Source organism: Microtus pennsylvanicus, chromosome 9 (assembly GCF_037038515.1).
Source record: "Microtus pennsylvanicus isolate mMicPen1 chromosome 9, mMicPen1.hap1, whole genome shotgun sequence".
In the NCBI taxonomy this organism is placed as follows: Eukaryota; Metazoa; Chordata; class Mammalia; order Rodentia; family Cricetidae; genus Microtus; species Microtus pennsylvanicus.
In genome coordinates, this window is record NC_134587.1 from 64,221,922 (window position 1) to 64,245,219 (window position 23,298).

The 23,298-nt window shown below is 44.0% G+C and overlaps 1 protein-coding gene across 2 annotated transcripts in view; it reads right to left on the reverse strand.

Annotated features, from left to right (window-relative positions):
• Positions 1–21,377, reverse strand: part of Csmd1 (CUB and Sushi multiple domains 1) — a 1,402,422-nt gene extending 1,381,045 nt beyond the window's left edge. For both annotated transcript variants that reach the window (XM_075986282.1, XM_075986281.1), the window contains exon 1: positions 20,923–21,377. In XM_075986282.1, the coding sequence (XP_075842397.1) occupies positions 20,923–21,007 (85 nt within the window). In that variant the 5' untranslated portion in view covers positions 21,008–21,377. The remainder of the gene's footprint in view (positions 1–20,922) is intronic.
• Between the last annotated feature and the right edge of the window lie 1,921 nt (positions 21,378–23,298).

The window sequence follows — 23,298 nt, forward strand, 5'->3', positions numbered from 1 at the left end:
CAAAGGACAAACTTGCACTCCCATCAGCAATGCAGGAGTGTTCCCTTTACCCCACAACCTATCTAGCATAAGCTGTCATCAGTGTTTTTGTTCTTGGCCATTCTTACAGATGTAAGATGGAATCTCAGAGTTGTACAACCCCTTTGGTTATCTGTATGGTGACTTATCAGAACATTAGGAAACAACCTTCCACAAGACACAGCAATACCACTTTGGGGTATATATCCAAAGGATGCTCAAATGTGCCACAAGGACATGTGCTCAACTATGTCCATAGCAGCTTTGTTTGTCATACCCAGAGCCTGGAAACAACCTAAATGCCCCTCGATCTAAGAATGGATAAGAAAAATGTGGTTCATTTACACAATGGAGTACTAAACAGCAGAAAAGAATAATGACATCTTGAATTTTTCAGGCAAATGGATGGAGCTAGAAAACTTAACACTGAGTGAGGTAACCCAGACCCAGAAAGACAGACAATTATCACATGTACTCACTCACACGTGTTTTTTAAACATAAAGAAAGCAAAGAAAACCAACCTACAAATTACAATCTCAGAGAACCCACAGAACAATGATGGCCCTAAGAGAGGCATATATGGATCTAATCTACAGGGGAAGTAGAAAAAGACAAGATCTCCTGAGTAAATTGGGAGCATGGGGACCATAGGAGAGGGTTGAAGTGAAGGGAGAGGCAGAGAGGGGAGCAGAGAAAAATGTATAGCTCAAAGAAAATCAATAAAAAGGAAAAGACAAAACTTCACAAACTAAGGTATGTATGTATATAAACATACATGCATATACATATGTATGTGTATACACATATATGCATATATTACACACATACACAAACATTTATATGTGTAATCTGTTTTTTAAGACATTATAATAGCACTGGCAGGACAAATCAGTGTGTAAATGCACTTGACAGAGTGTCTGATGACCTAAGTTCAACCAAGAGTCGACATTGTGGAAATAGAAAACAAATTCAATCAAGCTATCCTGACCTTGGCCACAGACACCTATATACATAACCTTACATTTGTTTTGTTCAAATAAATGAACCAAAGTGGCTGAAATAAAGGGGGCCCTTCTTGTGTAAAACAAGATTTAATCATAAGAAGCACCTGTAACATGAAAGGGTCATAGTTAAAAGCTGTACTTCCTACACTTCTTAGGAGTGTCTCCTACGTAGATCACTTCACCTATGCCTGAACCATGGATTGCTCTGATCCTGAAAAGCACTCAACTTTAGAAACCCTATAGTAGACGAAATTCGTTTTATGAAGGTATGTTTGGACGAGACCCTCTTCTGTAACTCTATAATAATTCAAATCTGAATAACCCTAATCTGTTGGAATGAAAGCTGGCACACAGGTGCTATTTGCCATAATTATTATGGGCTAAATAAGGAAAGGAAGGAAGACTTATTTTTATCTGACATAATTTCTCAAGTTTTAAGTCAGAAATGTATTTAGCAGTAGGCTGTGTTTAATCACACATTCAAAGACTATAATTTCTAATTGCAAATGCATGAATAAAAATTTTGTGGTATTATTCTTACTTCCTCACACACATCTGACTGAAAAAATATTTTGAAAAATATATAATTCAATTTTTACAATCACTTTTACAAAATATTACCAAATTAATATTTCTCTTATAATTGATCTACATTATTATTATTGATGAATACATAGGACTCAAGGATAGTTTGACCTCCTTTCTAATTCTTTTGTCAGGATAACCAGTAAATGACAGTTAGCCCATATGGTCTAATATGTAATGATTTATAATACTGTCCATAATTCACTTTACTGAAGACAGACATTGTACATTTCAGGGGTAATAAACAGCTGACTGTGATCAACATTAGTCTTCAGAGTCACAGTCAATCATAGAAAATAGGTGTTAAGGAAGTCAAGGAAAGGGCAGAGGCCTGGAGAAAAAGTTCTAGTGCCCTCCAGCATGTTCAAGGCAACCTGGTGGGTTCTAGGAGTAAGTCAGATAGAAATGGGAGAGAGATAAGACCAAAGAATTTGGTTAAGTTTAAAAGGATAGATTTTACTCCAAAATGGACTTTTAAAATCTTTAGTAGATCACTAGATTATTTCCCAAATAATTGTTTGCCTGATTTTCATGATCCCATGCTTGCTTTCAGTTAAAGAAATGTATGACTGAGGCAATGGCATTTCCTTGAAGATGAACAATATTCTACAAACCTCACGTCAAGGAAACCAATCCAATCCAATCCAAATACCTGGCTGGGGAATATGCTTTGGATAAGGAACAGGAATTGGATAGAAATGTTGAAGTCTCTTCTGGGCATACCTTGATTTCCACAAGGGTCATGTCACAGTGGTTAGCATGCCTGCTAATTCTTGACTGCAGAAATTAAAGGATGCCTTGGCAGTTTCAATATGTTAGCGCAGAGCCTGATGCAATTTAAAATTTTGGTAGATTGTTAGAAAATGCCACATCACACTCGGATCATCATTAGGTGTGGAAGGAGAACCGCCATCTGTGGGAATGGTTTCAAGGAAATAATGTGAGAGGCAATTGGTTCAAAATGTCCCCTTCTTCAGGATGAGGCCTGGGTCAGCATCTTCTGGTAAAGCAAACGTCAGCCAGAGATGCTCACAAAGTGACAACTACACGCACACAGCGAAGAGCAAAGCAGACAGAAAACAGTGTCCTTGGTTTTGTTTTACAGCCTGTGGCTGACAAGGTGACTTTTTGAGCCTCAAATTATTTGTCAGGAAAATATGATACCATAAATGATAACACTGGGTTGTCTCCTAGAGTTGCTGTATGCCGCAATGTATCATAACTACAATGTGGTGGTATAAACTCTCTTCTAAAATTATATGATCATTAATGTTAACATTGAGGTTTAAAATACAGAGTGTTTGTAGATGGCAAGTTCAAGCGCAAACTTTGTTTTAGGCAAACTCTGAGAAAGAGGATGATTTTTCCTGCAATGCTGCAGGAAAACATTCACTACCGGTGGCAAACTTGAGCTGGAGACGTCTACACAAACTATAATAAACACTGGGCTGTTAGGATGAGCACGAAGGCACACAGGAATGATGTTTAAGTGGCCTAGAATCCCAGGGATACATGTAGAACCAAGGTACTGGTAACTTCAAAGCTCTGAGCTGGTATAAATTTCTCCAATTTACTGTGAAGGCACCAGGAAAAGACTCAAAGGGTAACTGATTACGTGTTTACCAAGTAAATATTTTCTGCCTATCAATGGTCACAGAAACTGTGTATTGGGTTTAATTAATGGGACCTAAGAAATCAGGGAAAGTGTGTTTGCAAATACACACACACACACACACACACACACACACACACCATCCCCCTTCAATCTACTCTGCTCCAATCATCTGCTTATTTATTGGTTAGCAAAATCATCACTATTCTAAGATGTCAAAGAATGTCAAGGCTGAAAGTAGAAGACTCAAACCACAACTCAGAGGAAGACATTGCAGTCCAAAAAGGTTCTAATATCAGAACAGAGCAGAGCTTGAAGAAGAATCCCACACCACCCACCACCCACCCACACCCACCCACACCCACCCAAGAGTGCAGGTGATCCATGAAATAAGGAAGGGGTATCCTGAGTGTTAGCTAAAGGATCCCTGCCCAACCTGAGCTCTCCATGTCTTCCTGGGATGTACAGTGGGATCAAACTCGGTGGCTGACTGTTTCAGGAGTAAAAACAATGATAATGCAGTAATAGAATTATAAATTGTATAGCTATCATTTACAATAACATGGAGGGAAAAAAGAGCAGATATTGCAAAAAGGATTCAAAGCCAGGATTCTGGCCAGAATTAAATATTGCTTTTTGCGTTTCTCAGATCGGCTACATCTGATAAAAAATAATTGTATTTACTAGGGAAATTTTCGCTCAAAAAGCAGATGTCTGATGAGTATCTATGCTTTTCTAAACACTTGTAGCTAATTAATAAGGCCAAGAATTCATTGACCATCCTCACCGGGAAATTGCACATTCTGTAATTGTTACAAGTCATGGGGCTTCTGGTGTCAAAGCGATGATATCTCTTCTCAAATTTCTTTCATTAGTCTTAAAGTATTCATTCTCTCCAAGTACACTCACCACAGAAGGAGTGAAGGGAGTTTGATGAAAATGTAGGCAACATTTCTCCTTAAATAGAATTTGCATTAAAACCTGTAAGAGTGCAAAATGTTCCTGTAACATTACATAGTATACAGCTGCCAACTCTTTGCTGTCACAAAGTTCAGGACATAAAATAACTCTTCCGACTGTCTTTCAATGAGTTCAAAACAAAAACTTTCAATAATTTAACGAATATATGTTTTCAAACCCACCCTCTCTTGCTCCCACCACACGCAAAATGCCAAGATGGTATCTCAATGTAGCACTTTTATTTGTTTTAATAAACCCTATCTCTATGTCCTCTTTGCCCTTGGTGGAATCCGGTTTCACTTAAGAAGTAAATATGATACTGGAGGCATACTGCCATCACTTTCCTCAGTGGTTTCTCTTGTTATTAGATCCTCACTGGAGAGAGTGCTCCCAGAGCACTGCTGTGCTTCGAGAGATGTGGAGATAAATCCGCAGTTGGCTGCAGACATAAAGAAAAGCCACCGGGCTCTGGGGTTTTCCAAGGTGGTTGATCGAGGGCCTGTGATGGCATCATTGTGCTGTTGTTGTTTGTTTCCGTATTCCAATTGACAGGAACACGGACAGAAGACTCCTTCGCATGCCTTCATAAAAGATGAGCTGCCATTTTGTTCGTCTTAAACTAGGTACATCTGTTAATATTTTGCCCTTAAACCTGCTTGAGAATGCTACAGGGTAATTCGCTGAATTGTCCCACAGTGAGCACCTGACAGGTGTATTTACTTGATTGCAGGGTTCCTTAAAGAAGAGCTCAGTAAAAGCACAAACCTTCCTCAAAAGCAAAATTAGAACTCAAGATCCCCCTTCTCCTTGAGACATGACTGCCTGGAGGAGAGCAGCAAGGCCTGAAAGACCTCACTGAGCAAAGAGAAGAAACAAATAGAGCCGTGCTTCACTGGGAACAGACCAATAGCAAAAGTGGGTGCCAGAGAGGGCTAGCTGCTTATAAGTTATAGGACACATGGTCTCCCAAAAGAATACCAGCAATTTCCACTGTGCCAGATGCCCACCAGCACTAGAGGTGAGTCCTAATTGCCAAAGACATCCCATGCTCAGGTCACAGGATATGGAGACGTCAAGCTGGACTCATCTGGAAGCTTCTTTTCTGCTAGCTGCTATTGTGGTGTCAGGAGGCTTCTTGTAGACTGCTGGGGAAGGACCATCATTAACAGTCATGTTTAGCTGTGGACCCAGCTACAACACCCCTGACCTGGCAGGCAAGATGCAGCTATTGGTGCAATAGTGGTGCCTGAAATGGGGATAACCGACCACTTCCTGATTTTTGAAGATCCCTCCACTGGACAGAATTTATGTCTAATGCTGTAAACCTTATCAAAAGTCCTTAACTGGGGAAGTTATATCCCTAGTGGGGAAGGCATTGCTATTGTTTTGCTAAAATGGACATATATGTCTATCAAATTGCCCCCTTGACAATTACATTTATGCCCATAGATCAGTGCTGTTCTCAGCTTTGATCAGAGAAACTCCTTGCTTTGGGTGATCATTAGAACCCATAGACACTCAATAATGGTCAAATTGTTGAGAATAAGTAACTGTTGAATTCTCGGTTATAAACTGGATGTGTGTGACACTATCTAGCCCTCAGATTTATGAAGCAACAGTAAAACGAGAGTTAGAAGGTAAGAGCTGTGGGGTGGCATGAAGTGTCACAGAGTACATTCTTGAAGACAAGGGATCGTGGTGGTTGTAAGTACATGCTTAAGATCAGGGTCCACCAGCATCATGTTATGCACAGGGTGTATTGGGGAGAAGCTAACAAGTCACCATGCCTTCCTAAGGACCTTCTAATCACTGCTGGAACAGGGAGTTTCTTCAGTAGTGTAGTCACTAGCAAGGTTCTCATGCTTCTGCAAACAATCCTGAAAGCTATTCTAATGATATTCATTGGGTTCTCTGTCTGTCTGTCTGTCTCTGTCTCTGTCTCTGTCTCTGTCTCTGTCTCTCTCTCTCTCTCTCTCTCTCTCTCTCACACACACACACACATACACATACACAAAAACACAGACACATGCACGTGTGGATGAAGAAATGGAACTAATGGAGAAGATGGGAAGAGATAGATCAGTAAAAGTTGGAAGGGGACATAAGAGGGTAATGAAGGTGATGAATATGATCAAAATATATTATGTACATGGAAGGAAATGTCACAATAAATCCCATAATTCTGCATCATATATGCTAATTAAAACATTAAAAAGTAGACACAGATACTTTCCTTGGGCTTAGATACTTTCCAAGCAGTTGAACTAGAAAACCTACGAATGCAATTGGATTACAAAATCCCTTGGTGCTTGTGGAAGCATTTACAACCAGAAACCTAGAGTGCTAGACACTCCCACTCCCAAGTCGTAAAGCTTTCTACAGTGTCATTTATTGTTCCCCTCATAGTCCTGTCTAACTTTGAGAGCTTCCTTAAATAACATTTCAAATGCATGCTTCTTCTCCCAGATAGTCTCAGCCCGTTGATCACTTAAGCCAAATCTGATGCCCAGTTTGAAATGACGAACTTGACAAACACCTTCACTTGACTTATTGGCAATGTGTAGTTTGGTTCCTAAGTGAAGTGTGGAATGTAAGAATCACTTTGCAGAATTCAGAGCGCTCTGAAAGCATGCTGTTAAGATCATTCTTATAACTATTACTGTATCCCCAGATGATTACCGATTTACACTTAGAAACCACTATCTTCAGTTATAATAATACTTGGCCCAGCATAGATTCTGGAGCACTGCTAATAGAACTGAGACTCTAACCTTTTAACCTTGCAACCCAATAGTTGCTCCCGTTTATTTATATGTACAAACACCAGGATTTATTACTTTTCATGTGTGTACATCTGTATGAATGTGTATGTATGGTATGTGCATATACATATGCATGTGTGGACATGTGTAGACATTCATGTAAAGGCCAGAAGGCAACATGGGGTGTTTTTTTCAATTGCCTTCCAACTTAGTGGATGAAGCAGGATCTGTCACTGCTCCTGGTGCTCACTAATTCATCTAGAACAGGTGACCAGTAAGTCCCAGCGATCCTCCTGTCTCTGTTTTTCCATCTTTCTAAAGCCGGGATAACAGGCATGCTGCCACCACACCTGGCTTTTTAAGTAGGAGAAGAGAGCAAACTCCGGTCTTAATGCTTGTGCCACAGGTACGTCTTGACTGAGCCATTGCCCCAGGACCTTTTAGAGACAAGCTTTTCTGTGCAATATTTAAGCCATTAATTCAGCAGTTCATAACCCTTTGTAGAAATAAGGAAGCCGAGTATCCACGAGCCTAATGTTTTCTTAGGCTACACAACAAAGCGTGAGCCCAGTGTGTCTGCAAAGTCTGTCACAAAGGCTTGTTGGTGCACTCAGAAAGTTTTCCCAAACAGCAGTCACAACCAAAGTGCAACCCATGAGAACACGACACTGGGGTGAATTCTATCATGAGGCATTAGCTTGTAAACACAGCAACACACTGCCTTTCATTACTTCAAAGGCAACTTAACACTGAATTCATTTTAAACATTATGAAACTATCTCATTGTAGCTATTTAAGAGTTCTAAAGAAGCTATTTTGTTGTGGTGATAACATAGATGCTGAAGCTTTCAGAATTAAACATTCTTCAGTGACAATATTCTACTAATACAATATCTAAAAACGTAAGAACATAGGAAGAAAGTACTTTCCAGAGGACCAAAAGAAATTACTGTGGTGAAGGATTTAACAAGTGACAAAATCCTTTAACCCTGGCAAAGGTTGCTTGGTACTAGCAGTGGCTCAGAGCTCTCCTGAGCCTCAAGGTTGGATAGCTACCCTCCAGCTGTCAGGATTATCTATGTCTTAAACTTAAGCCCAGACTTTCTGAACCATGCTGCTTTCCCCAGACAGTATCCTCTGGCAGGGTGGAGGGGCCAGTTTTCCATTGTGTCAGAGGAAAGCCCACAGGTGCTGGGCAGGGTACTGGACTGTGCAAGAGAGACAGGTGACATGGGTTCACATTGGACTGTCTTGGGAGGAAAGTTTGGGCCATCCCAAGGGAGAAGGCTCACAGGTTACTATTTCCTCATTTTCCTCTTGTGAATTTGGGAGAGATAGTATATGGAAAACACAAACAGAGAGATATTTGAACCTATAAACCCGAACATCACTTAAGGTTCAAAAATTTTGCAATCTAACTCTACTTTGCCCATTGGTCAGTTTTATAAAAGACATGCAGCATAGATATTCTTAGGTTGTTAGAGTAATTAATTGAAGATATAATGCATTTAGGTATGTTTCACATGTCACTGAAAACAATCTCACTGTCATGCACCAACCAGTACTACGGTGTGGACACTTTTCCCATGCGCATAATAAAAGTACCATACCCCTCCATTCCACCAAAAGACGGAATAAACATGCTACTTCAAATTCTCAAGTCAACATTTTATCTGGGAGGACTTTCATTTAAGAACTACAATTTGTTATGCAAGAATTCATCCAGCTATTTTCGGATGATGGACATCTAAGCCCGGTTGATTTTTTTTTGTCATTGTTGATACTATGGAGAAGGCTGAAAAGAATAAACACATAATACCATAAAATACATCAGACTTTTAACTGTAAAATCTCATAATTTAAATGTTTGACTGGTATGGAAGAATTATCTCCTCTTACCTATCCTGATTTTTCCAGATATACAATAACAAAGTATAGTAATATTTCCCCAGGGGTCTTAGTAAGACTTGGAACCACCAGCTGCATCTTTATAGATATACTGGGGAGGGGGCAAAGATTAATATGCATGGTTTAGAGTAATTCAGAAATTTTTCTTACACCGATTTCTTAGGCTTATTCTTCATATGAAGACATACACACATTCATTATTTAGGTTGAGTCAGCTACTTAACCCTTGTTCATTCATTGTGTGATAAACTTTTACTTTTCCAGAATAAAGAGGTGGGCAAATCCATTGAAGAACCCCCACTGGCCTCCAGTTTCTATTCTTTATGCCTAGTGTGAGTCTTGTCTTGCATCTAAGCATGCTGTGGGATAAGCTGTAACAAGGTAAATGATGAGTGCATGGTTGTTTTCACAGCATCGTGGAATCGCATACAAGGATGCATTGTACAGTTTGCCCAGCCTTTCTGTTTCTATAGACCAACTCTAGTTCTACTCCCTTTCTCTCCCCTGCCTCTTCTTCTCCAGCCTTGTGTCTTATTGGAAAGCCCTACAGAACAAAGAACATTGAGTGGCCTCCAAGAACCGAGAGTGAACCCTGGCCAAAAGCCAGCCAAGAACTTCAGTCTTGCCACAGAAGGAACTGAACTGTGCCAACTCCCCATAGTGATCTTAAAAGCAAACTCATCCCTAGTTGTGCCTCAAATGACATGGAAGTCCACATCAGCCTTTGTTTGGACTTTGGTGAGGCACTATTCAGCAACCAAAGCTGTGTAGATATTATTTTCCACAGCAGAGACATGGAGAGATGTTTCTAGCTCTCGCTCGTGTCTCAAAGCAACACTAGCTAAATAAATCCCACTGGGATGGAAAGTAACCCTGGTCTTCTGTACAAACCCCTATCCAATTGTTCCTCATAGCACCTGGTTCCATAAAAAAGAAAAAAAAAAAACATGAAAACCAGGGTAGTGCTGAAGCTTTGTGCTTACTATAACTGCCTTTGGCTTCTGTCCCCCTCTCCCTTCTAATTCATGAACAACAAAAGGGCATAGTTCTTAAAGCTGCATCATCAAGCTGTCTGCAGCGAGCATCCCAGAGTCTGAAACTAACATACATCTCTCTCTGCACATAGTTCTGTTCTTAAAACAGCAAAGGTTACTAGAACCCACTTTACAGAAGAAATGGCAGCTGCTGCTTCTTGTTGAGTCATGTTTTATATATTATTTTATACCAAATCTTTCTAAAAGACCTTATACTATTCATCTCTATAAAAACTGGAAAAGATAAAACAATCACCAAAGTTCAAGTTCACTACTTTCCTTATACTTTAAAAGCAAAAGACCCCATTATCATTTCAATATACTAACAACACATTCCTCTTAATTCTCTTATTGCCACTAAAGATTCCCCAAAATGTAATACTGTAAATGTATTTGTCAAAGAAAGAGCATGGTCCTCTTATGTAATTCTTTTAAATTAGAAGATTGAAAGATAAAATAGTTGTGAAGATCAAATTGCAACTGTAGATTGAAATATCTGCTGAACAGATTCTAATAGTAAATTATTGTCACCAGAAAAGAAAAAAAATGCCAGCACTCCTGAACCCTTACAGATACACAAAGAAACAGTCATTAGAAGATGCCTAATGAATCCAATAAACAAGAAGAAACAATAACTTGGATTAATGTTCTTACAGCTGGCTATATGGACAAGCTCAGGTTTCATCGTGAGTGAGTATGACTGAAGCAGAGACTGAAGGTACTTCTCATCATTTCTGTCCTTCGCTTTTCTACAGAACGTTAAAACACACTTTTCACTAAAAGCATGCACTGAAGGGGTTCTGCCCCATAAGTCTCTTCACACAGGAAATCAGATACCCGGTATCCTCCAATGCTACAAGATCCAATGCAATAGGAAAGATGTAAAAAAGCAAAAACCAATAGCAAAGAAGGACATCTTCCCAAAGTGCCTACAGATGTCATTTCCTGCCCAATAACTAATGATTGCTAAGCATAACAATGGACACAGGAAGTAGAAGGGAGTTTGGTGGTCTATTAATGAGAAATAACCATATGTAGGGTCTAGCTCAGGTAAGAAACAAAGACAACAAAGAACACAAACAACCCAGCGTAACTCAAGGTAGGGTGCACGTGTTTTTGCGGAAGACCTCAGCAGATGGCATGAGAGAAAGACTTAGAAGGTCAACCTGAACCTAACTGTGGACTGTGGAGACCTAAAGAAGTCTGTATGTGGTAAGTTCACTGGGTCATCTAGAAGTTTATGTGGGACTCAAGAAGCCACAGAGTTCTTGACTTTTGACACTTTATTCCCCACTTGTCTTATTAGCTAAGGGAATTACCAGTATCAAGTATCCCTCAAGAAATAAATGATATCCAAATAAGTGTTTGACCAAGTAGAGGCCTGAGAAGAAGTAAGCCTCAAATATGCTCACACTGTGTCTTGGGCAATGGTCCCACCATAGTCTTACTGTTCACCTTCTTCCCTGGTCTTTCTAACTTAAGCCACATGTGAATTTCCATGGTGACAAATGAACATCGATATTTATGGGTTCATGTGTAGACAGCACACTTCAACCTGACTTTTCTATGGTACCAGGCAAGGCCTACAACTGTATGGAACCTGCTCTTTGCAAGGCCCTCATTCTCCACTAACTGCCTGAAGTCGCTTCCCTTACCCAATAATTCCTTGAGTCCCCAACAACTTTCACCTGCTGGACACTCTCCCGTCTAATGTTGCCATGGCATCAAGGTCTCTGTTCCACAAACTCCTATTGGGATCAATGCAAATTATGTCAAGAGTCCATTTTCTGCTGCAGTGAGAAGGCCCCTGGAAGGCAAAAAACAACGTTTCTTAACTGTAGTCTAGAGGATGAAAGAGAGCTCCCATATCTGAGGTATTCCATCAGTATTTCTGCTTGGGGTATTCCGTCATTCTCTGCCTATACCAATGCCTTCTACAGTCCTTCTCAAGGACATGGCCAATCAACATGTGGGACTTTATACACAAGGTTCATCACTTAGGATTACAACAACCTGAAAACTGCATCTGGACAGTGATGGACATTGATGTAGTTCTAGATAGATTCCCAAGAATGCCATTCAGCTGAAGTGCTGCCCCACAAAAGCAACCCTAGCAACTTCTCCAACTTGACTTTCCCTGAATATTGCTTTTAATATTTTTAACTATTATCAATTTTGTTGTTTTCTAAAGACATACTTTTCAACCACTAAATAGTCATATTCCATTACAATTTATCTTACTTTCCAAAAGATCAAAATAAAAATCAATAAAATCCATACTTTTTTATGATAATATATCATCACTTGTAGATGGATGCTATAAAGTAGTGCCACACAATCTCAGAATTGAGTATAATAATAAAGGGTTCTTAATCTAGGGGTAGACTCACAGATCACAGTCTTCTGCATGAACAGGGAACAGGAAACAAATCCAGCAGCCAAGAGAGACAGAGACGGAGCAAGCTTCATGTCAGTATTTATAGTACAAGAGACCATGCCCAAGTGGACTAATATCATAAAGGTTATTGGCTGAGGAAGTTATCACAGCAATCACTTGAACAGATCACCCCATAAAACAAAAGAAAATCCTTCTGGCAGGTTTCACTCGAAAATTTCCACAATAATTATGTTATATAAGAATGAGACTGAATGAGAAATATATAATTGATATGCAAAAATTTACATTTTGAGAAACTATATGATAAATTAAGATGATGCCTCATGTAGCTCCAGCTAAATCTCCTAGCAATAGTGGATACTTAGCCTGGACTGGCCATCTCCTGAGACCAGATTGGTGCCTAGCCCAACTGTCATCAGAGAGACTTTGGATGGCAACAGATGCAGATCCACAGACAAACATTAAGCAGAGCTCAGGGAATCCTGCAGAAGAAGGGGAGGAAGGATTGTAGGAGCCAGAGGGGTCAAGGGCACCATAAGAAAACACACAGAATCAACTAACTTTGGCTCATAGGGACTCACAGAAACTGAACTGACAACCAGAAAGCCCGCATGTGACTGACCTAGTCCCTCTGCATGTATGTTTACAGTTGTCCAAATTGGTCCTAACAGGAAATGGGCTGCCTCTGAATCTTTTACTGGCTTTTGGGACCTTAATAATGAGTTGTTTTGCTCAGCATCAACACATGGGGAGGGTGCTTAATCTTGCTGAAACATGATACGCCATTTTTTATTGATACAGAAGATATGTTCTTTCCTAATCAGAAATGGAGGAGGAATGAACTGGGGGAAAGAGGTGGGTGAGGAAAGACTGGGAGGAAAAACTATGGACTGGATGTAAAATAAATAATAAATGAATGAATAAAAATAAATTTATGAAAATGAAAGAATCTAAGATGGAGGAATCTGTACACTGCTTTGCCCTGTCACACCTGCTATGCTAGATTATATACATATCTAATATTTGTGTTCAAATACACATTTAAATGTTATTTATTTAAATTAACGTTTAAAAAAAGATAATTCTTCATATAAATGTGACCATTCCTTTGTGGTCATCTTCTCTCTTCCCCCATAGAAGTTCTAACCACACAGCCTCTAAGTGTTGGGGGCCCAGAACAGCACTGTACTTGGTCATATAGCAATTTCCTTACAGCTTAACAAAAAAAAATGATTTGAACCATAGTAACAAACATTGCTGATAGCCTGAGAACAGGCTTGCATTGCTATTCTTTGAGAGAAAAGCATAAAGGTAGCTTTCCTCCCGGGAGAACCCATCTTTACCTTAAGATAAGCATGGGGAGGAGAAATGCACAGCAGCCAGAGGTTGGGTGTGGACACTGAGTTCACACCTCCAAATGGAGTGGAAATGCCCTCTGAGCAAGCAGGTCAGAGTAGGAAGAAAGAGCAACAACAAAAATGCCCTTCACTCAGATTGTGTGTCTATAGGAGGGTAGGTGCATAGACTCCTCCCCATTCTGTCCACAAATATCAACCCCATGAAACAAATTCCCAACAAGAGACCAGAGAGGATGATTCCTGTTAAACACAGGAGAAACGTTTCTCGAAGCAAAGTCATAGGGATTCTCTAGGCATCGGGGAAACAAGTGCTTTAAATTCACAACTAATTTCAAAGGCTTGCAAATCATTATGGATAGATCTTCAAATAATGCAAATCTTAATCTAACACTTAGCCCTTTCTTACATAACACCAATCACATCAGAGTATACTCAACAGTAATGGGAAAAGTATAGAATAATTCCCTGCAACGTTATTTTCACATGAAAGACTATAATTATTCCTTGAAGTCTGTTCACAATACAAACACTGTGGACAAGGAGCTCTGGCTGGGGCTTTGTTGTAAATTCATACTTTTAAAAGATTAAACGGCACCGGGCGACGGATAGTGATAATGGAGGCATGGATGATGGAGAGGGATCCTCTGAAATAACTGCACAGTTTCATGACACAGCAAATTCATGTAGAAATCTGTATGGGCTCATTAGCCTTTGAAGGATTCATCAACAGGTTATTAAATCACCAAGCCTTTTATTGAAAGGAAAGAAGGGATGGGATACAAACAGATGCAATCTATATGCATTTAAGGTGGGGACTATCTTTTATTTACCATGTAATTAATCTACATCCTATTACTAAATAATGAAGGGGTGTAAACTTTGAATTTATATAGATTAACCTGCAGCTGTACTTTCCTTGCTGCCTCATCCTCATTATAGGGTCTCTTCGTCTGAGATCAGTTGTGTTCTCTGTATCTGGATAGGTTGTGAATGGGCTGCTGGCACGCTCACGTGCCTTCGTGTCTCGCACACTTCTGAAGACTCACTTGGAGATGAAGTGTAGGAATTGGAATCGAACAAAGACAGAGACAAGTTATTCTCAGGTGAAATAAATTTTGATGAGAGCATCCATATCTCCCATGCTATGGGCATGGGGAAGGAGTAGAGCCATGCCCTAACGACATTTCTCAAAAGTTATCACAGTTCTGTTGGGGTGCCCTGCCTTATTATCCACACACAGTCTGGCTTTTATTCCTGAAGAGCCCACATCCTCATAGTTAGTCTTGAATTTGTTACAATTGATATTCTCCAAAAGACCAACATGAAGAAATGTATGCCTTTAGCACTTGACCAGTAGCCCACATCATTCAACCCCAATTGGAATCACATTCCCAAAGTCACTCATTAGCAAAAATAACCTGCAAGAAGCAGTGCCAACAATTTGGCTCCTGCCTGTTCTGTGTCCCTTGGTCTCATGTCCACGGCAGTATCTAAAGCATACACTAAGCTGTCCCTGACTTACCCCACAACAAGCAATGGGATGAAATTAAACCAGTGCCGGCAACCATGAACTTCGAATGCATTAAAAACAAAACAAAAGAACCAAACCCAGAGTTGCTTTAAGCAGGTGTGTTTGACTATGCAGTGCTTTGCTTTGTGTCATTCACCAGGAAATGTGCTAGACACAGCACTAGCGACATGGGTGGAAGAAACCTCATGTGTGACTCAAGCTACTGAGCTCCATAGGAATTGTAAAGGAGGACCAGGCAAGTTCTCTAAAGTGCAGGTGGCCTTTTCCTCCCTGGAAGACCCCTACCTGATGTATGTGACTTAAGAAATACTTCAGCTGCATACCAAAAGGAGCTGCTTTCTACTTAGACCTGGAGACACTGACCCACAGGGAGATAAACAGGGTTTGGATTATCTGCAGAGAGCTCCTGAACTGCTCCATTTTAACCCACTCATTGCTTTACGATCTCTGTTTTTATTAGAATAAAGGATATTTATTCTGCAATCAGTCTCCACACCAGGGACTAGAGGTGCCTTTAAATATAGTTAAATATATTAATAATAAAAGGTCATTTAATGTCATACCGAAGTCACTGTGGAAAAGACCAGCTTATTTATAATTTATCTGTAATCACTTGAGGATGAGTATTTGAGTTGTATACTAATAGCTTGCTTTGGAGTAGATATACAGAGAGCTAAGGACCATGCCTATGCATCGGAAGGCAGCAACAGAGGCTTGATTCCTTTAGAACTAATAGATTTCTACAAAGTCAAAAGCATTTCTGTGCATTGGTTTGTACATTAAGACCAGTCTCTTCATTCATAAAAAAAAAATAATCCAACACTGATACAATTCTTAGGGCGAGGACACAATCAAATTGTCCTGCTTCTTCTTTCACCACTCCTCATCCGGGAATTCAAGTCACTACTCTGGTGGTCTAAGGGCGATGAGGTCTTCAAAATGCTGCCAAGAGCAAAGGCGCCAATAGTGCGGCTGTATTTCTAGTCTTACAGACATCTTCCTGTGAATTAGCAGTTACCTAGTAATATCAAAGTTAAAGGCATACCTGCCTCACATTTGAGGTGCATGTGATATCTAATTATTCATGGAAGATGAACTCAACAAGAAAAAAAAATAAAGGGCCAAAGGAGAACACATAGCTTGAGCGGCACGCATGCAAGTTGTAACAGCTTACTTCACCATGAGCTCAGCAGAAAACCTACCAGAGTCACACTTAGAATTCAGTAGAGCATGGAGTGTTTAATATGCCATTTGCATTTTGACAGCTTAGAATGTCTACAGTGGATTTGCTAGATCCCCAGCAATAAGCACTAAGTGGCCACCCAGCCTTTGTTGCGCTATTTCAGGGAGGAAGCAGAGCCATTTTCTCGACAACTTCCAAGTTGGTTTGGTTTTCAGACAATAAACTGGAGACAGACTGAGGCAGCTTTGCCCTGGGGAAGGAGATGTTTTGCCTGGAGGAACTTGGAAGCCAGAGGTGTGCTGCCTTCCAATTAAGCATGGTTGGCCAGATGAAAACCAATATAAAAACAGCCCCTCCCTTTGGTATTCAGTAGCAAGGTGCTTGAGCCCTGGAATTGGGGGTGTTCTAGCGCTCCTGGACTACTGCCCTTACTCTTCTGAATGTGTACTATGAGACGGCATTGTTGCCATCTTCCAGTTTGCCAAACTTGTGACGTCAGAAGATTCCCCCTTCTTATTTTTGTAGATAGATAGATATGTTTTACACATTTTTATGTATAAGTGTATCCCATGTGTGATGGTTACCCTTGGAAGACAGAATGAAGTGTAGGGCCCCCCTTTAGTTGTAGATACAGTGGTTAAGTTATCTGATGTGGGTGCTGGGAATCAAACTCCTGTCCTCTGGAAGAACAGCAGGTGCACCTGGCTCTGAACCCGAGCCATCTCTCTGGTCCCATGATTTGTTTGCTTTATTTGTTTATGGTCTTAAAAATCCAAACTTGTAACTAAATAGGTACTCTAGAAGCAGTAAGAAGCTTTTGGCTGAACAGATCTGAGTTTTAAAATAGTAATAATAATAATAATAGTAATAATAATAATATAGTACTACCTTTGACAATGCATAGTACTACCTTTGACAATGCAAAGAGGTTAAAAGATTTGATAAGGACATCTCGAACACAAGGAGAGTAAACAAACTGACTCTGATGCAGCGTGGATTTGGAGTGGTTTGGAGGACTCTTATTTACAAGAAGTCCTGGCTTCAGCAGGAGCCAAATCAGAGTGGCCCTGCTCTAAAGAAATTGAACCTGCAAACTAAAGGTCTTATCACCTTGGTAATAGGAATTTTCAGAGGAATAACAGTTCAGGAGCATAAGCAGACATTACTCGTTGTTCCTTGAGTTCTCTGTATGACTTCTGTGTGAATTCAATGATGTGGACTTTAAAATCTCTTTGCTGGGTAGGTAGACAACCAAAGAAAAATCACCTGACAAAATCTTGCCTTGCGCTCCCAAGCTTCCTCAGGTGAGGCTCCTTCAAGCAAGCATTAGGTGAGATTGCTAGCAGCTTGAGTCCCTAGCAAAGTCTTAAAGGCCAACTTATTTTCACTGCCCATAACTAAGAACCCAAGACCCTGATGAGCAGCAAACTTTGCTCAAACAGCCTGTAGCAATAGCTCAAACCTGGATTGGAGGTGCAAATTTAAGGGATGAATTATTCCATCTTTTTACCAAATGTAAAAACATAGAGCCTTCTTCATGTTCCCGTGGTTCCTAGAAAATGGAGTGCTTTCAAAAGGAGAATCATACTTAGGATTCCACCCTCGTTATTTCACTAATAATCAAAAAAGAAAGAAATATCAACAGCAATGTCTGGTCCCCCCCCCCCCCCCAGTGTTCCCAGTGTTTTCTGAACTGGTGCTTGGGCACTGAAGGGGGGTTCAACGACCTCTACTGCAGCGCCTCCAGCCTCCCAGACTCTGCAAACAGATCATGAAAGATGCCCCCACGCATCCAAAGCTCTGAACCTGTTTCCCAGGACTCCTTTGCCACCTGGGCTCAAGCAGGAACGCTGAGGGGCAGCAGTGGCCCATTGCCCTCCGCCGGTGCGCTCCCTCCTTGGAGGAGGACCCTAATCCGCGCAGGCGCCAGTGCGTCCTCGGACCCTGTGGCCAAGCCTTAGGGCCCAGAGGCGACACCCCCTGGCAGAAGCCCGACCTTGGCTCACAGGCTTTGGCTTGCCAAGGGGAAGTGCGACCCTGCCCCAGCTGCCGGCCAGCACCCTGTTGTCCACTCTCGTGCTGGCGTCACCAGCCTCCCGCCAGCCAACACAGCCACAGGGATTGCTCTTGACCTCAGGGGTGCTAGGAGAGGCAGCTCTGGGCTTGAGGGGTTAATGAAGGAGCGCGTACCCACTGCCTCGTGGGCCAGACAATAGCGCTAGATTTCTTGGCGACCAGAGTCCCAGTCCCTTTGGGCGCTAGGACCGCGCGCGTGTGCGCGCGGAGGAGCGCGCTCTCGATCCCAGCACCAAAAACGCAGGGGCTGGCGGCACCTTGGGCTTCACTTTGGCTTTCATGGTCTCCACCGGGTTTCCTGGTGCGCAAGAGGCACTCTGTTCTCCAGCTGTCAGTCCAGGCCCGGGACTCCGTGCTCCTACGCTGGAGCCCCTGAACCAAGCCAACGCAGCCTCTGCCCAAGACCTGTCCCTCCACACCCGGATCCTCCTCCGCTTCCCCCAGAGCAGCAGCCCACCCTCGTGGGGGCGGAATCAGCCCGCACACGTGTGTGGATTATTAAGCAGCCGGGCGGGCGGCTGTGGGCTCCACGCAGTAACCTCTGTTAATTGCGGGGGAAGGGAGCTGGGGAGTGCGCAGAACTCGGGAGAACAGGGAGTGCGCTCCAAGGGGGAGCTTCAGATTTAGGGAAGGGGGGAGCCTTGCCCTAGATCATCTCAGAGTGCAGGAAAGGGTAAGAAGTTTGGCATAGTTGCATGACAGGCAGATCATTTTCACCAAGGGTTTGTTTCGACAAAGCCTGGTTCTGTGTCCTGAATCTTTTCCGCTTCCAACGTGGACACACACCCGCAGAGGGTTTGGGGGGCACAACCCTCAATTCTTCATGCTTTGCCTCTCTTTCCTCAATGTGCCTAGCGTGACCTGAGCCCTCTGCCAGCCTAATCCTGCTCGGCCAGTGGAGCCCCCATAGCCAGCAGGTTGGTGGAGGCCCAGGCTAGACATAGAGGGGTGTGTGGTCAGAGGGTAGGCATCTGCGGGTAACTCCGAGAAATTAGGTGATCCTGTCTCTCCTGTTAACCAGGATGCACTTATCTCTCTGGGTGGGCTATTGGGGAGCACTGCACAGAAACCCTTTGTGAAGGGGATGCTGGGCTGAGGGACCAGCCCCAGGAGGCCAAGTCTTCCCCCAACCCGAACGCTCCTGCAGTCCTCTGCTCTCTCCAGGCGGGTGTGGAGTTGGATGGAGATCACAGAGACCTCTGTTGCCTCTTAATCACCCTTGAATTTGAATCACTGGGGGAAAGGAAGATGGGATAGTCAAGAGAGAAAAGGGGAAATTCTTGTAAGGAAGGAGGGAACAAACGAGTCGAAAAAATACGAAACTGAGTTCCATCCTTTAAAAAGAAAGAGAAAAAAAATCTATGTATAAAGATACAGATATAGATTTGCCCAGGAGTGTGAGGGAGGGAGCTGACACTCAGGAAAACAGCACAGGAGAGCGAGAGTGAAGAAATGGGGGCAGGTACTTGCCAATGTGAAATTCAATCAATACTCTCCTCTCTCTCTCTGTCTCTGTCTCTCTGTCTCTCTCTCTGTCTCTCTCTCTCTCTCTCTTCCCCCTTTTCCTCTCTCCCTCCCCTTTCCCCCTCCTTCCCTTTTACCTCCCTTCCCTCTTTTCTTTCTCTGCTTCCCATAGAACAGAGGAGCGCACAAGCTGTTGCCAGCCCGGAGGTTGTAGCCTGTAGAGACTGAGGCGAAAACATCCCCCAACTCATTTCAAGGAGCAAGCCAAGTTCACTGAGTAAAAAGCCCCAGGAACCACCAGAGAGACCCTTCCCTTCCGTTGAAAAGACTTAAGACAGGATTGCCCCAGCACCCAGAGAGAACTGATCTGATATGAAAGCCCTGCAGAACTCCATCCTGGCTTCATCCACCTCGCCAGATATTCCAACTTGCAAGAAGCAAAGTCCGGGGAAGGAAAGGGGGCAACCTCACCGAGGCAGCTAGTCTGAGTACCTTGGAGGGGAAGCAGAGGAATGAGGTGTGAGGAGGTGTAAGGCTGTGGAAATATCAGTCAGCTAGGAGCTTTCCCTGATGGCACCAGAGCCCAGAAAGCTTGAACTTTGCCAGGCTGAAGGTGCCCAGTTGGTTTCCCAGGTGCGCCGGGTCCGGGGAGAAGTCGTGGGAACTACCCCAGCCTGCGACCCGCCAAGCCCACCAAGCGCCAGGAGCCAAGGCGCAGCTCTCTGCCCAACTCCTGTCGGGCTCTCTTCTCCTTGACAACCCACAGCACACTGCACAGAGAGAAATGTCGTTTGAGCCCAAGTGAGGGGGAAGGAAGGGCGGGGGTGGGGCGGGGGCATATGAGGGGTGGGAAGAACGCGATGGAAGCTCGGCATCGGGTGCTGTGTTCCCCAGCTTTGCTGGTGGAAAGCCACCCGGCCCGTGCCTACCGCTTGGTCCCCTAAGATCCCCAATTCAGACACTCTCGTTGGCAAACAGGGCCTCCAAGGGTTCGGCCGTCTCCCCGGTACCGAGCCAGCTGGTCTTACCCTTAGCTGCAGTGAGGAGCCCCGCGCACAGAACCACTAGCACCAGAGGCAGGAGCAGCGACTTGAATTTCCTCCACGCAGTCATGTCTGCAGATATTCCACACGCACACGACACGGATGGCTCCTCTCGGATGAGCCGGTCTCCTCCAAGGAACGACCGGGCTCTAAACACAGCCCGGTAATCACCAGAGGGCAAGGCAAGCTGGCGAGAGCTCCGGGTCCCCAGCCCGGCCGCGCATCCAACGCCTCCCGCAGCTCTGCGCGCCGGGCTCGCTCCGCTCCCGTAGCATCGGGTCCGAGCCACTGCGGGGCTGAAGATGCTCCGACCGAGCGCAGCCCCGGGGCTGCCGGGGCCGGGGACGAGCGCCGGCCGAGCCGGGCAGGAAGGCACCAAGGCGGCGAGGCTGCGGGAGGGGGCGAGGCGGGGAGAGGAGCGCGCGCAGCCCAGAGCAACCTGGAGCGGAGGCAGCTGGAGAGAGAGCCAGCGAGTGGGAGGTGCGGGAGGGGCGCACGGGGGGGGGGGGGGGGACGCCGGGCTGGAGCGGGAGGAAGGCGGGGAGCGAGCGCCGAAGACAGGCTGCTAGCGGCGCAAGGAGCCGCTGCCGTGGCAGCTGGACTCAACCATCCTACCCACCGAGAGGGGAAGGAGGCTTCCACCGCGCAGTCCCGGGCTCAGCCCGGCCTAGGGCTCTGGGGCCCAGCGCATCGTGCTCCCGTTGCTCTGCGTTTGGCCTCAGTCGCGGCTGCGCGCTGGCTGGAGCACGGAGACTTGTTGGGCGCTCAAGTGCGAGAAGCCCATGCCGAGCATCGGGGAGAAACCATACAATTGGCCACGCAAGTCAGCCCGAGGGCTCTGTAGGGGCAGGCGGGGGGCCGTCCCCATCCTCTGGTCTGTCTTTCTCTGTTGACCAGAAGCAGCCCCTGCCTAAGTTAGGAAAGATATGCAGGTGGAGAAAGAATGGACCCAGCTGTGACTGTAACAGGCAGAGAAAAAGGTGCTTTTAACAAGAAATTGTAAATTACCTTTAACAAGGTGACTGTCTACAACTGTGATAAGCCACCGACAGTTCCCTCCTCAGCTCACTGAGTCCTGCTGGGGTTACCCACATACCACCCCCAGCTCTATGTGGAAGTCAAAATGAGGGTGAACAACTAGGCTGCTGCCCTGTTCTGGTTGTAAAAGCAAAATTGGCACACCTCTGGTGAACCCAAACATCTCCTCCAGAACTCAGGAAGTTCCCCGCCCGGCCCTGCCCCGCCCCCCAGCCTTCAAGTGGCAACAGGAGGAGCCAGGAGCAGCTGCTGAGAAGCAGGTCTACTACAGCTATTGGGCATGCACAGAAGAGACACGGTGTTAGAGAAAGGCTGGGGGTTAAGTGGAAAGTCCAAACCACAGGTGAAGTCCAGCGTTCTCAGCGGCACCTTTAAAGGACGTGCCATTTTTTAATCTGAAAGGAATAGGGAATTCTAGAGGATGGGAGGGAAAGGGACATGGACATCTCATGCATCCACGCTAGGGACATCCATCCCATGATGACCCTGTATTGTCCACACCAAGGGATGAGCACGGTGTTTGGAGGCAGGCTGATGGCAACACCGTTGCACCAGCATTGTCATTGTATCCACTGTCAAGGACTGAGTCAGGACACTCCACACTCAATGTTAATGTTCTAGGGCCCTCTTGTCCCTGTAGCCCATAGATCACATGATGACATAGTCATGAGTATAGAGATGTGGAATTACTGGCTGTCCCTTAGCCTTCCAAGAGCAACCAGAGTTCTTAAGCAATCTGCGTTCCTTCTCCCGGAGATCTGAACTCCCTGGGAAAAATCATGGGGCTTTCTTGGAACTGCCTGGATTTGTTGTTGAGAATCTTCTCATTGCCCTTCCCTTATTCCCAGGGTGAAAATTCCAGAATAACTCTCTAATCTGGATGGCTCCCTGTGTTTCCTCAGTGTGTGATGTAGACAGGGAGTGGAAAGGGCCACACCTCCTGTGTGAGTTTTAAGTCACCGCCCAGGTGTTATCTATACTCTAAGAAGTGAACAAAATAATGCCTTTCAAGATCCATGAGAAGATCCAGTCGTTCACCTCTGCTCCCCCTCAGCACACATTGATCTTCAGGAGCAGCAGAGCTGAAGTCCCCCCATGAGAAACGGTGTCCTGTCTTCCCACTGCCACTCCTCATGACTCATGTCACCAAGAAGGATTTCTGCCATTAAAAACCATTTCCAAATCTCACTACCTTGTGCAGGGACTCACAGCTGGCTTCAAGTTATTAGAGTCCCAGTCAGGAATGTTGAGTGCCACCTGAGAAATCAAGCACCTTTGCACAGAATCCTGAAATCTTGCCATCTCAAGATCGAATGGCCTCCT